We start from the raw sequence: 13747 nt of genomic DNA on the forward strand, positions 1-13747 counted from the left end.
TTTCAACGAAAGAGATGAACCTTCAAATAAAAAAAAATAGGCTATTATAATATAACATAATTATAATATTATCATTATTAATATACGTATATATTTATATATATATATAATAGTATTAATATTTATGTAATTTATTTTTTATATATGAAATAACATAACCTCAAAATATACGAATATCAAGAGGCGCGCGATCTATTCAAAGCATGAGAATCGTCCACATCGAAATCTGGAAATATTAAAATCCCAATCTCCTGAATTTATTTCAAAGCAGTTAGCTGTTAGCAGATAGATATATAAATAGAATCGACGAAGTGCTCCGACCGGCAATCGTGCGTCTTCGAGTTTTCAAATTCAGAAGAGGAGAAATGGGTTGCGCGCGTAACTCAGTCATTTACAGCGTCTCCTACTATATTCACATGAACATAGCCCTGTCATAGTATTGGACCGCATCTCGTTTCAGATCTGGGATCACTGACTGCCGCGCGGTCACTGAGAGTCGAGGAGTAGTAAGTAAGGACAGTTCGTGTTCGAATTTCTAAGGAGTCAGAGCTACGCTCTCCCTCCTCACCTTGCCAATAAACGAATCTAAGATATCGACAGTTCTTCGACTGTTCCTTCCACCATCCTGAACAACCGAGTTGCCACCAGCGTGTCGACCTTGCAGTATCGTGTCTCATCGGCCCTGCCATCGAAATCAACGTGTTTTCGAGAAAGTTTTTTTTTCTTTTCTTTCTTTTGGTTCTCTTTTCCGTCGTAGTGAATTTTTTTTCTTTTCTCATTATCTTCCGTGCCAGTGTCGTGAACTAAAGTGTCGTGAAGCATCGTCGTTCAACCAGTGAAACCGCGTGTGTCAGGAGGGCTTGTGGTGCCGGGCCTAGCCCGTCAGTGCCATCCCCGTGAACTCGGTGCCTTCGTCAATCGGTTGGAACATCGGCCGAAAAGTTGTTTTCCCCTCGATTGATTTAATCCCTTTCTGTGGTGACGCTGTCGGCCGAAAGGTTGTCGCGCCGCCATTGAAGGGCATTAGAAGCGGACCGTGTGTCACCTCGACACAACAGCCGGGATCGGGCTATCCGGGTGCTCTACTTGGGAAACCGCCGCGTGTACGGAACGTGCGTTAAACACCCCCTTTGATGACAAGGGAAGGCAGAGGAACACGCCCTAATCGCCGGACCAGGCTTCGTTGGGCGCGGCAGGCCGAGGAGGCAGCGCTCACGCCAGAGGAGAGAGAGAGAGACGCCTCGCGGCCCGACGAGCCGAGCATTTAGAACGCCAACGGTTGAGAGCCGCTGAAGAGAATAGGAGACGTGCGGAAGAACAGCGGCGACGTGAGGCAGACGAGCGTCCAGCTAGGGAGCTCGAGGAACGCCGCTTACGGGGAGAAGGAGAACGGGTCAGACTAGCAGCCGTCATCGCGCTCCCGCGAGTAGTCGGGCCACCATATCATCCCAGCGCCTCTGGACTCGAAATACCGGGGGGATGGAATCTCTTAGAGATTCGTAGGGGAATCGACGGCACGCGGGATCCTCGGAGGAGACGTCCTTTTTCTAGTCGGGAAAAGCCCCTCACATTGCGGGTACCTCGCTTCGTGGAAGAACCGAGGTACGTCTTCCCGCCAGTCAACCTGACTCGACGGAACGAATCTGTAGACGGACCCAATCGTCGCATTGTTAGGGACTGCCCTAACTCGCAGCCCTGTCCTTGGAAACTGAGGGTACCTCCGACCGTAGCCCTCCCCGTACCCGGGGAGTTACTGAGCATCCATTTCATACCCATTGAAGAGTCCAGCGAGGCTGGAACCGCCGGCAACGCCGAATACCCACGATCTGAAACAAGCGCGGAGGCCCAGTCTTCCGGCCAGAATCCTGTCCGGGTCGGTGAAACCTCTTTGGACACCCCACGCAGTACCCAGGACTATCCGCTTGGCGGAAGCTCGTAAAGTGGGACATCAAGCGCGTGTACTTGCCTCCCCCTACCAGTCAAGCCAACCCTCCCCAAGGCATGCAAGGCCTTGACCGCTGCCTCGCCGCACGTGAGGAAACGCACCAGATCGCCGACACGCGTGCGGCCTCACAGAACTAGGGTCCGCCCTGTTAGCACCCGGATTCGAGCACTTTCCGTGGACATTCATCTATTTTTGTAGTGTTTTATCAAAATAAAAATTGATATGTCTTGAGAGAAATTTCGTCTTTTTTCGATAAAAAGCAACTGTTTGGTACATAATTCAACAATTTTGGTAAAACCTTATTCTTTTTTTTATCAAAAATTCATCTTTTTAGATAAAACATTTTATGTTTTTTGCATGAGCTTATTTTTGGTAAAAAATTCTTATTTTTCTCTTTAAAATTTAACTGAAATATTTTTTGAAATGAAAATAAAAACATTTAAATTTTTATTACAATTTTATCTGTTTTAAGATAAATTAAATTTTTTTGTAATAATAATGCAACTACTTGATAGAAAGTACAACAATTATGATAAAAAGTAATCTTTTTTGGTGCAAAATTCGTCTTTTTAGATAAAAAATTCTTTTTTTTTTTCTTCGAAACTTATTTCCATTAATTTAACTAAAAAACTATTTCTGTCCATAATTTGTTCAATTTTCGTGCAACTCAAGTGACGAATTTCCACTGATCCTCAGGAAACCATTTTCATTCACTTTTGTTTATAACAAATTCAATAATTTGTTTAACATTTGTTTTGATATTGGAAATCTTCTTTGGATAGTTGCTTTTAGTTTTCTAGGCATTATTTGATTGAATTAAGCTTTTTGTCAAAAACAGGTATGCTTTAAAAGTAGAATTTTTTCATTTTTGTTTATAAATAAACAAAAAACAAAAGTTTTTTAACTCGGCCATGACAGTTTAATGCGAAATTTTATTATAGTGAGATGAAATCAAAAAACAAGTTTCCAAATAACTTGTAGCTGGCAATTTGTAACCGATTTTTTATTTTTGTCAAAGAAAAATTCAGCAATAAATTTTAAAGAGATTTATGTGGCCTGATTTTTGGTTTTTGTTTGTTTGTTTACACTTTAATGTTAATGCAAAGAGTGAAGAAAGAGTCGATTTTTTTGTTTGTCTTCGTGAAAGGATTTTTTCTGTGATTAGGATTATCAGGCTTCAAGAACGGAGGTTGTTAAAAGCAAAAATATGCCAGTTTCAAGATAATTGTTATAAATAAACTAACTTGACAAATAGTCTACACTATGTATTCTTCTCTTGCAAAGTAAATTTTTGGGTTAAAATCACTTGCTTTCTTTGAAAAAATATTACTCGATCCTAAAAAATTGTCATCCGATATTCTTTATTAATTTTATAAACAAATTATGTAAACAAATGTACAGTCTGGACATTAAAAAGAAAAAGAAAAAAGTTTCACTCTTAATTTACATCAAATTATATAATATGTGATGCTTAATGATGAATAATTATCATCCGATATTTTTTATAGATTTTATAAACAAATTATATAAACAAATGCCCAGTGTGGGCATTTAAAAGCCGAAAAAAATGTTTTTTCTTATAAATTGCCTTAAATGATGTTGCCGGTGATGTTTAGTGATAGAAAATTATCATCTGATATTATTGATTAATTTTATAAACAAATGGCCAGTCTGGACATCTGAAGACAGAAAGAACACATTTTTACGATCTCGTATTATTTTTTTGACGAAAGCAAGGAATTTTAATGAAAAAATTGACTTTTGTAAAAGAAGAATCCTTAGTGTAGACTATTTACTAAGTTAATTTGTTTATAACAATTAACTTAACAATGTCATTTTTTTTGCTTTTAACTACCCAAATGCAGAGGGTCTGGTGATCCTGATCATAGAAAAGAAATTCACGTCGATAAACAAAAAAAACTAAATAGCAACTTTTTCATTGTTTGCATTAAAATAAAACTTTCAACAAAAAAACAAAATAAAAAATTAGGCTATATTAATTTCCTTAAAACTTAAGGCTGCATTTTTTTCAAAATACAATATTTTCAAATTTGCTGTATGATAATCAGATTATTTGATGTTCCGAAAATCAACATACAGCACTATAATAAATTGTAGCACAAAATTTTAAATATAAGTCTTTAAGAAAAAATAGAGCCTATTATAAAAAATATCAAATTCTTCAAAGCGATAAAAAGCGATATAAATTTTCTTCAAATAATTGAAATTTCAATATTATACCTTTTTCTTATGAAATTTTTCTAATTAAATTGTCCAAAATCGTTCGTATATTTTTCATAAATTTCTGACGCTTGCAATTCGAAATTATTAATTATTGTTTCAAAAATATTTAAAACATTATATTCAAAAACTTATAAGCAATAAAATGCATATATTTTTTTATTGAAAATTGACCTTTCTTGGTTAAATATTCATCTGCTAACTGCTAATTTAACTAGCATTTATTAATTTCAAACTAAAATTAACTACAAACTTAATTATTCAATTATTGGTCAGAAATTGATGGTATTTAGTAGTAAACTAAACTATACCTAGAGAAATCGTATTTTTCACTTGAGAATTCAATGATTTTGTTGAATGTTTTTCCCCTATTGACCAAAACATCCTTTTCAATTGAAAATTCAAATTTCACTTCGTTTGGTAGATCATTGATCTTTAAAAAAATCTATTTCGTTAACGATTTATGTACTTTGTTGGAAAAATTGTATCTTTTAGTTGAATAAAACTATTTTATATTTTAAAATAATATATTTTTGCTTCGAACTATTTTGTTCAAAGTCATATAGACCTAGATATTTGTGTGTGTAGCTACTAACCATAATTAAATCCATTAACAGATATCTGCATTCTAGACTCGGATAGAAAACCGGAATTTCTTCATAGGTGTAGATACATTACTGATGACGAAAAAGAACATCATTTCTTTCATTTTAAAGACGCACATGGTAAGTACATTTATTTCTGGGAATATTTCTATTGGACAAGAAATATTTTTAAAAAACTTGATTTTGTCATTGAAAAAATCTGACTGATCGCTGGACACTAAAGTCGTCCGAAAAACGTTTTTTTTAAGACAAAGAAAAACACAATAATTAGTGTTTCCACAAGCCTCATAAAGTTTAATATGTCAGGAAAAAGGTCAATTGAAAGACAAAAGAAGGAAAATCATTGGGGTCACTTTGACCCCAAGAGATCAGGATGAATGTCAAGTGAAGGTCGAAATAAAAAAACATTAGCTCCAAGAAAACCTCTACTCTCTGCCCTTTTAGGGTCGCTAAATCCTAATGTGGAGTTCGTTTAACCCAATCAGATCAGAATCAAGGTGAAGTGAAGGTCAAAATGAAGAAAAAGCCATTGAATCGACACGAATCCCTAATTTCAGATGCTTTTGGTGTCGCTAAATCCGAATATAGGGTTATTTTTACCCCAAGGTCAAAATTGTGAAAAGTATGTAATAAAAAAAATCCTCTATCTGAAGTTTTTGAGTATTATGTATCCGAACCCGCGATCAGTTTGACCCCACTAGATCAGAATCAAGTTAAAGTAAATGGCAGAATGAAGAAACCTATTGGATGGAAGAAAAACTCTGCTCTCAGACGTTTTTAGGGTTGCTGAATCCAAATACGGTGTAATTTTTACACCTTGAGGTTAGAATCAAGGTCAACTATAGGTCATTTTTACCACATCCGGTAGGTATAAAGGTCACCACAAGACAAAAATTGTGAAAATCCTGGAATTATAGAAAACATGTACTCTAATAAATTGTTGAGGGCGCTGAATCCGAACTAGAGATCAGTTTGACAACCTCATAATCAAGGTCAGAGAAGGTAAAAGTGAAGAAAACCATTGAATATTGGAAAACTTCTATTCTTAGACGTTTTTAGGGCTGCTAAATCTAAATACTTTGTAATTTTCACAGCTTTAGGTCAGACTCAAGGTCAAGTTCAGGTGAAAATCAGAAAAAACATTGAATCTGCACGAAACCCTACTTTCAGACGCTTTTGGTGTCGCTAAATCCGAATCTGAGTTCATTTTTACTCATCTGGTCGGAATGAAGGTCCTTTAAAGGTCAAAATTAATAAAACCATGGAATCGAACTTATGGGGTCGATCTAACGCCGAATTCGGATTCAACGTCAGCAAGAACGTCTACGAGTAGATCTTTTCGCCAATTCTATGGTTTTCGCAATTTTTACCGTGGGAAGACCTTCATCTGGACATGAGGGCGTAAAAATGATTTCGAATTTGGATATAGCGACCTCAAAAACGTTCACGCCAAATCAAGTTTTTCATTTCTAATTTTGACATTGATTTGACCTTGACCCTGATCTCATAGTGTCAATCTTAAACTGAATTCAATTTGCGCGACCCTAAAAACATCTGCGAGATGTTTTCTCAGATCCATTGATTTTCTCAGGTTCACTGCTTTTCTTAATATTGATCAAAATGTCATAATTTATGGTCATCATGACACGAAATCGGGGTCAAAATAACCCTGATTTTGCATTTAGTGGCCCAAAAAATGTCTGAGATTAGAGGTTTTCTCCGATTTAATAGTTTCCTCTATTTTGACCTTCAATTGACCTTGATCGTGACCTGATGGGTTTCAACTGACCCCGTCTTCGGATTTAGAAACCGCAAAAACGAATGGTTTCCCGAAAAAAAAATCCAAAATAAAAGAAATTGGGTTTTAATAGTTAGAAATGCAGGAAAGGAGCAGGTGCTTAAGACTTAACAAACTTTTCTTTTAAACAAATAATTTTAAAAATGATGTGAAATTCTTTATTTGAAAAATTAAAAACAACTTGATTGGAAAAATTTGCTGGTTCAAAAACAATTTTTTCGAATATAAATATAAAATTATTTTTTTTAATTATTCGCCTCAAAAAAAGGTTAAGGATGCCTTGAAAACTTTTCTTTTCTATATTTTTTCTATCCCAGTCCCTCTACGTCTACATGCCTAACTTGTCGAATCTTTTTTCTTGAGCTACCCTCCTAGAGACTTATTGGTCATTTCCTTCAACTTATTTTTGAATTTAAAAGCCTGTTTCACTATAAATTTGACAACAATATTTTTTCTTTACAGATAACTGCTTAAAAAGCAAAAAAGGAAATGCAAACAAACTCTTATGTGATATTAAGCCCCTTCCAAGAGAAACACAAGTTCCCGGACGAGAAAAATGGAAAGCATTTACGCCATTGGAATATGAAGTTAAGTTAACCGAGCTAATTGCTCTAAGGAAAGAATTGCGTGGAGGTACTCAACCGCATCAACAGAATCAATTGCATGCACAGACTCAATTTTACCAACACAATCAAGGGATTCAGAACAATCAAATGCTCCCTAATAATCAAGGGAAGCCTTATAGTCTATGGAATAATAATTTTAATATATGAAATAGTAATAATAATCAACCGCCACATCGTCCTTATTAATCCTGATTTGTAAACAATTATTCATAACGGAAAAATAAAAAAAATTATTTGAAATAAAAGCTTTATGAAAAAATTCTTTATTGATCACCAAGTCTAAATACCAAAAAACTCGTTATATTAACAAGTTTCAGTTGAATATTTCCATATAGTCTAGGCGAATTTACTTATTTTGAGGCAAAAATAAAATAAAATTGTTAACATCACCAATAATAAAATACAGTTTTTTTTGTATTTTTTTCCGCCAAATTGAATGGAGTAATCTGTTTTAAAGATATTTTACAATTCAAACAAATTATCAACATTTAGTGAAAAATTGATTATTGCAAAGTCACTTTTCGAGTTTTTTCTATTTTTGAGCATGTTCTCCAATAGGGACTACACTTTTTTTAATTTCATCAGAAAGTATATGTCAAAGCAAAAAATTTAACCCTGAAAGATCTCTAAACGATGATTCTCTGAAGGACAAATTTCATTTTAAAAAAATTTTGCCGACCGGAATAAATGACCATCTCGGAAACCAATTGATTTTTCCATCTGAAAAAATTGTAAATATGGAAGACATAAAAAGGTACACTTTCATTGAGTTTCGTCAAAATAAAATTATTTTTGCGGAAATAAAAAATAAAAAACGAAAAAAAATAAAACACGGTTTTTCGCATTTTTCTCGGACATTTTTAGGTTATGTGAAAATTTCACTTAGAACCAAAAATGATTTTTGGTTATTTGAATCTTAATTTATGGTAAATTACCATAAATTGCCAAAAATTCAATAAAAAATGTCGATAAATTTCTGGTCATTTTCGAATATTCATGGTCATGTGACAGGTAAATATGATTAATTAAAAAAAATCACTCAAAATTCAATTTTAAATATTTTTGTAAGTTGCTGCAAAATTTTCATTAAATTATGGTAACTTCCCGTAAATTGCCCAAAGTTAAATTAAACATTTTTTATAAATTTCTGGAAATTTGTGAAAATTTTCGGTCATTTATGTTAATTTTATAGAAAAATATGATAAATAACCATAAATTAGACAAAATTCAATTATAAGCATTTTTATAAATTTTAGGAAAATTATGAAATTTTAGATAATTTAGGGTGATATTAAAGGTAATTAAGGCTAACTTACCATAACTTGTCCAAAATTCAGTTTAATGTTGTCTATAGATTTCCCAAACATTTTTTTTGGTAATTTATGTTAATTTTACAGGTAAATATGGCAAATAAACATAAATGAAACAAAACTTAATTTGAAACTTTCTGATAAATTTGCTGAAATTTATGAAATTTTTCGTAATTAATGTAACTAACCATAAATGGCCTAAAATTAAATAAAAAAATTTCTACAAATTTCCGGAAATTTGTGGAAATTTTTTGCCATTGATGTTCATTTTACAGGTGAACTTAGTAAATAATCATAAATAAACCAAAAGTCAATTTCAAACTTTTTCATAAATTCCCGAAAATTTTGGTAATTTATGGTAACTCACCATAAATTTCCTAAAATTAAAATTTCTATAAATTTCCGGAAATTTGTGGAAATTTTTAGTAATTCATATTAATTTTACTGGTAAAAATGGTAAATAGCAATAAATTAACCAAAATTCATTGTTAATTATTTTTATCAATTTCCGGAAATTCATGACATTTTTGGTAATTTATGGTGATATTAAATGCAATTGAGGATGACTTACCATACCTTGTCCAAAATTCAGTTTAATATTGTATATACATTCTCGGAAATTTTCAGGTCGTTTATGTTAATGTAACGGGTAAACATGGTAAATGGCCATAAATTACCCAAAATTCAATTAAATATTTTTTTTTATTTCCGGAAATTCATTAAGTATTTAGTAATTTATGGTAATATTAAAGGAAATTTATGCAAACTTACTATAACTTTCCCAAAATTCCATTAAAAAATATCTAAAAATCTTCAGAAGTTTATGGAAATTTTTGGTCATATTAAGGTAATTTTATAGGTAACTATGGTAAATTATTACAATTTACGCAAAATTGAATTTTAAATACTTTTACAAATTTCCCGAAATTTAAGAAAATTTGAGTAATTTATGGTAATATTACAGATTATGTATGTTAACTTAACATAACATGCCAAAAATTCAATTTTAAAATATCTGTAAATTTATTCGAAAATTTATAGTCATTTTCGGCCATTAACGGTAATTTTATAGATAACTGTGGTAACTTGCCAAAAATTACCCGAAGTTTCATTTTCAACATTTTTATAATTTTTCGGAAATTTAAAAAAAGTTTAATAATTTAGTGTAACTTGCCATAATTTGCACAAAAATCTATTTAAAAATGTCTATAATTTTCCGACAATTAACGTAAATTACCCAAAATTTAATTTTAAACATTTTTCTAAACTTCCGGAAATTAATGACACTTTGAGTATCTTACCTTAAATTGCCCAAAACTTAATTTAAATTCATCTATAAATTTCCGGAAATTTCTGGAAAATTTTAAGTCAATTGTGGCAATTTTATAAGTAAGTATAGTAACTTTATACTTCGAGAATTTTAAGAAAATCAAAGAACTTAAAGATTTTAAAGTACTTTCAATATTTTGCTAATTTTCTGTATATTCAAAAAGTTTCTGAGAATTTCTAAAAATTTCAAAGGAATGGAAATATTTTACGGTATTTAAAAAAATCCACGAAACTTGGAATCAATTTCAATAATTTTAAGAAATCGCAAATGAATTTTCAAAATAGTCAAAAAGTTTAAGAGAATCTCAACAAATTTCATTGGATTGAAAATAATTGAGGGTATATTTGAAAACTCTAAGAAATTTGGAATCAATTTCAATAAATTACAGGAACACCAAAGAATTTGAACTATTTTAAGGAATTCCCTAATGTACCAAGGAATTCTCAAGATACTTAAAATGTTTCAAAGGATTTTAAAATGTTTCAAAGAATTGATAAGATGTTTAAACATTTAAAAAAAAACTCCAGGAAATTTGGAATAGATTTTAATAACTGGAAGGGATTCCAACGGATTTTATAGATGAAATTATTACAAATTTCAAGAATTTTTCAATTTATTTAAAAATTCAAAATAATTTTAAAAGATTTCACAGAATTAAAAAGGTTTGTAGTTTTCTTAAAAAATTCCAAGAAATTCTGAATAGATTTTAATTATTTAAAGGAATTTCAAAGGACTTTGAATGTTTTAGGGAATTTTTAAAAATTACAAGGAATATTGCAAAACATTGAAAATGTTTCAATGGATTTCAAAATATTTCAAAGATTTTAGGATATTTTAAAAATTCTAAGAATTTTAAATATATTTCGATAATTTGTACGAATTCAAAAGGGTTTTAAATATTTCTAGGAATTTAAAAAAATTCTAAACAATTTATAAGATATTCAAAATGTTTAAAGGATTTAAAAAAACTGCGAATGATTGGAAATATTTTACAGTTAAACAAAAAAGTTCCAAAACATTTAAATAGATTTCAACAATTTAAAAGCATCTGAGAGGATTTAAAAATTTAAGGGAATTTTTAAGATATTTGAAATGATTAGGATGATTTAAATAAATTCGATACGATTCAAAAATGAAAGATTTCAAATAATCTGAAATATTTTAGGATATTTAAAAGAATGCCCAGAAAATTTGAAAGGATTTTAAGGAATTGTTAAAGATTCCAAGGAATTTTCGAATTGTTTAGAAGGTTTCAAATAATGTCGCCAGATTTCAAAGAGTTTCAAAGATCTTAGAATATTTAAAAAAATTCCAAAGAATTTTTAATAGATTTCAATACTTTGAAGTAATTCAAAAGGATTTTGAATAGCTTCAGGAATTCTTGAAAATTCAATCGAATTTTAAAGATTTAAAGGAAATCTTTGAAATTCCAAGGAATTTTAAAGATTTAAAGGAATTCTTTGAAAATCCAAGGAATTTTAAAGATATTTATAATGTTTTAAGAAATTTCATAGAATTGAAACAACTTTAAGGTACTTCTAAAAATTTTAAGAAATTTTGAATAGATTTCAATATTTTAAAGGAATCGCAGAAGATTTTGAAGATTTTTTTTAATTTCAAGAATTTCAAGCGATTCAAGAAGTCAAAATTAATATTTTTGTAATGACTGAAGGAAAAACTGTTAATTTTTTTAATAATTATTTTTTAAAATATTTATCTACGGGGTCGAAATTTGAAACAAAATTTTATTGAGTAAGGTCCTTTATTGTTTGTCTCCTTCACGCGTTCTATATTTTACGTCAGAAAGATATCTATGAAATTCAATTAAACTTCTTTAATGGTTTTAATTTTTTTACAAATTTTGCTAAATAATTGCTATTTTCTATAAGAAATTGAAAAAATGCATGACCAAAAAAATCTTAAAAATCGAAAACGAAGTTTTCATGAAAATTAGAGAATGAAGACCCTGAACGTGTATAATTAATGTCAAGTTCACTGATTGCTCGTTATTTTAAAATTAAAAAAAATGCTAGTGCTGCTTAACTGTGTTCAAACAATTAGAATGTACTATTTTTAATTTGGAAACACACAGTCTCATGTTTACGATTTCACATTATAACCTACTTACTCTTTGAAAGTGGTAAGAATGTTAAATAATTCTGTAAGAATGTTAAATAATTCTCTTATTCTATCAAATTATTTAAGCGGATGCTAATTTAAGTAAGATAAGAATTTAAAAATAAAATTGCTAAACAATTGCAATTTTCGGTGGAATAAGAACCCTGATTATACATAATTAATTTTTAATTTTAATAATCTATTATTTACTTTAAGGTGTGTTAGAAATATTTTATAATCGTAAACTTAAAAAATGCTGTAAGATTTCCAAAGTGATAAAAGTTTTTGGTTGTTGGGGGATGGACATTAAAGTTTAAGTAATTAATTTCCAATACAATTTTTAATGGGCCGACAAATCATAGCAACTTTGAACTTTTTTATAGTAATTTTTTTATTATTTTCAATTTAAATAATTATTGGCTTTTTTAGACCGTGAATCTTCTTACCTGTTTCATAAAAGTACTAAGGGTGGATTTTAGGAGCCACTAATATTATTGTGTAATTAGTCAAATAATTTGGATTTGCAATAAAAAAATTGTGGAAAAAATATTCCAGAACTTTAATTTCGAGGAGCAAAAATTTTGAGAATTTTTTATTCAAGAAATTTCAAAAAATTTTCCTTTATTCTCAATGCTTAAAATTTTTTTGTTTTTGTCAGAAATTCTACTATTTAATAAAAATTTAATTATTTCTTAAAAAATTCGTTTCTTTTTTGGTTAAAAATTAACTTTTCTTCATCTGAATATTCAGAAATTACACTTGTAGTTGAAAAATAATCTATGTCGTAGAAAATTCATTTTTATATTTGTACTTTAACTATATAATTGCTTGGGGAATATCAAAATTTGTTTCTAAGAAGGCGCGGTATTTTTTACATATTTTTTACATAGCCCTAGTATTGTTAATATTTATCAAAAAAAAAAACAAACATTTTTTAGGTCGATCTCAATGCAGACGCTCAATTAGTGTGATTTTTTTCGAATTTTCTACGTTAGGAGTGTTTTTTTGGTCCCAAAAGTTTTCCTCATTTACAATTTTTTTATTTGTTTTTTAAAATATTTTTTTCGAAACCATTATAGTAATCTTATTAATAATCATTTAATAATGATTTATAAAAACAATTATGTTTGTTTATTACCTTTCATCGTTAAATAACTGAACGAAAAGTTGATAAACAGTGTAAAAGGTGAAAAGAAATGAAAAGTTTTCGAATAAACTGCAACTATCAACAATAATTATAGAAGTAGATAGTCGTAAGCAATAATGAATTGTTTAAACAAGTATGTTTATTCAATTGCACTAACTTTTACATCGTATGTAAAAAACTGAAAAAATGCAAAACTTTAGAATAAATTGCAAATATTTAGAATTATCATAAGAGAATATAATTATAAACACTAATAATTTATTGAAACAATGATTAATATTAAATTAAATTTATTATTGATTTGGTAGAAATAAAAATTTCATAAATTAAAAAATTCGAAAAAACCTCGACTATCCAACTCCTAACTAAGAAAAAATTGCGAAAAACAATAATAAATTGTGGAAACAATTTATATACGTGTCTAATTATCAATACAAAATAATTGATGTTTCAGGGGAATAATTCGTATTTTTTTTATGGAAAATACTTGTTAAATTTTATAGGGTTTGCGAAATTCCTTAATATTGTTTTGCAATAAGAAATTTTCAAATATTTATATAAGTTTTCGACGAAAGAAGATAAATTTCTAAAAGAAAAACAGATTTTCAAATTAAAATAATGATTCAT

At 29.9% G+C, this 13747-nt stretch overlaps 1 protein-coding gene across 1 annotated transcript in view; it reads left to right on the forward strand.

Annotated features, from left to right (window-relative positions):
- The window catches only part of LOC117181050, a 40264-nt gene that overhangs the window by 6178 nt on the left and 20339 nt on the right, over positions 1-13747 (forward strand). The window contains exons 2-3 of the mRNA XM_033373618.1: positions 4804-4911; positions 7052-7325. Of these exons, the coding sequence (XP_033229509.1) occupies positions 4804-4911; positions 7052-7325 (382 nt within the window). The remainder of the gene's footprint in view (positions 1-4803; positions 4912-7051; positions 7326-13747) is intronic.

This window comes from Belonocnema kinseyi, chromosome 10 (genome assembly GCF_010883055.1).
Source record: "Belonocnema kinseyi isolate 2016_QV_RU_SX_M_011 chromosome 10, B_treatae_v1, whole genome shotgun sequence".
Classification (NCBI taxonomy): Eukaryota; Metazoa; Arthropoda; class Insecta; order Hymenoptera; family Cynipidae; genus Belonocnema; species Belonocnema kinseyi.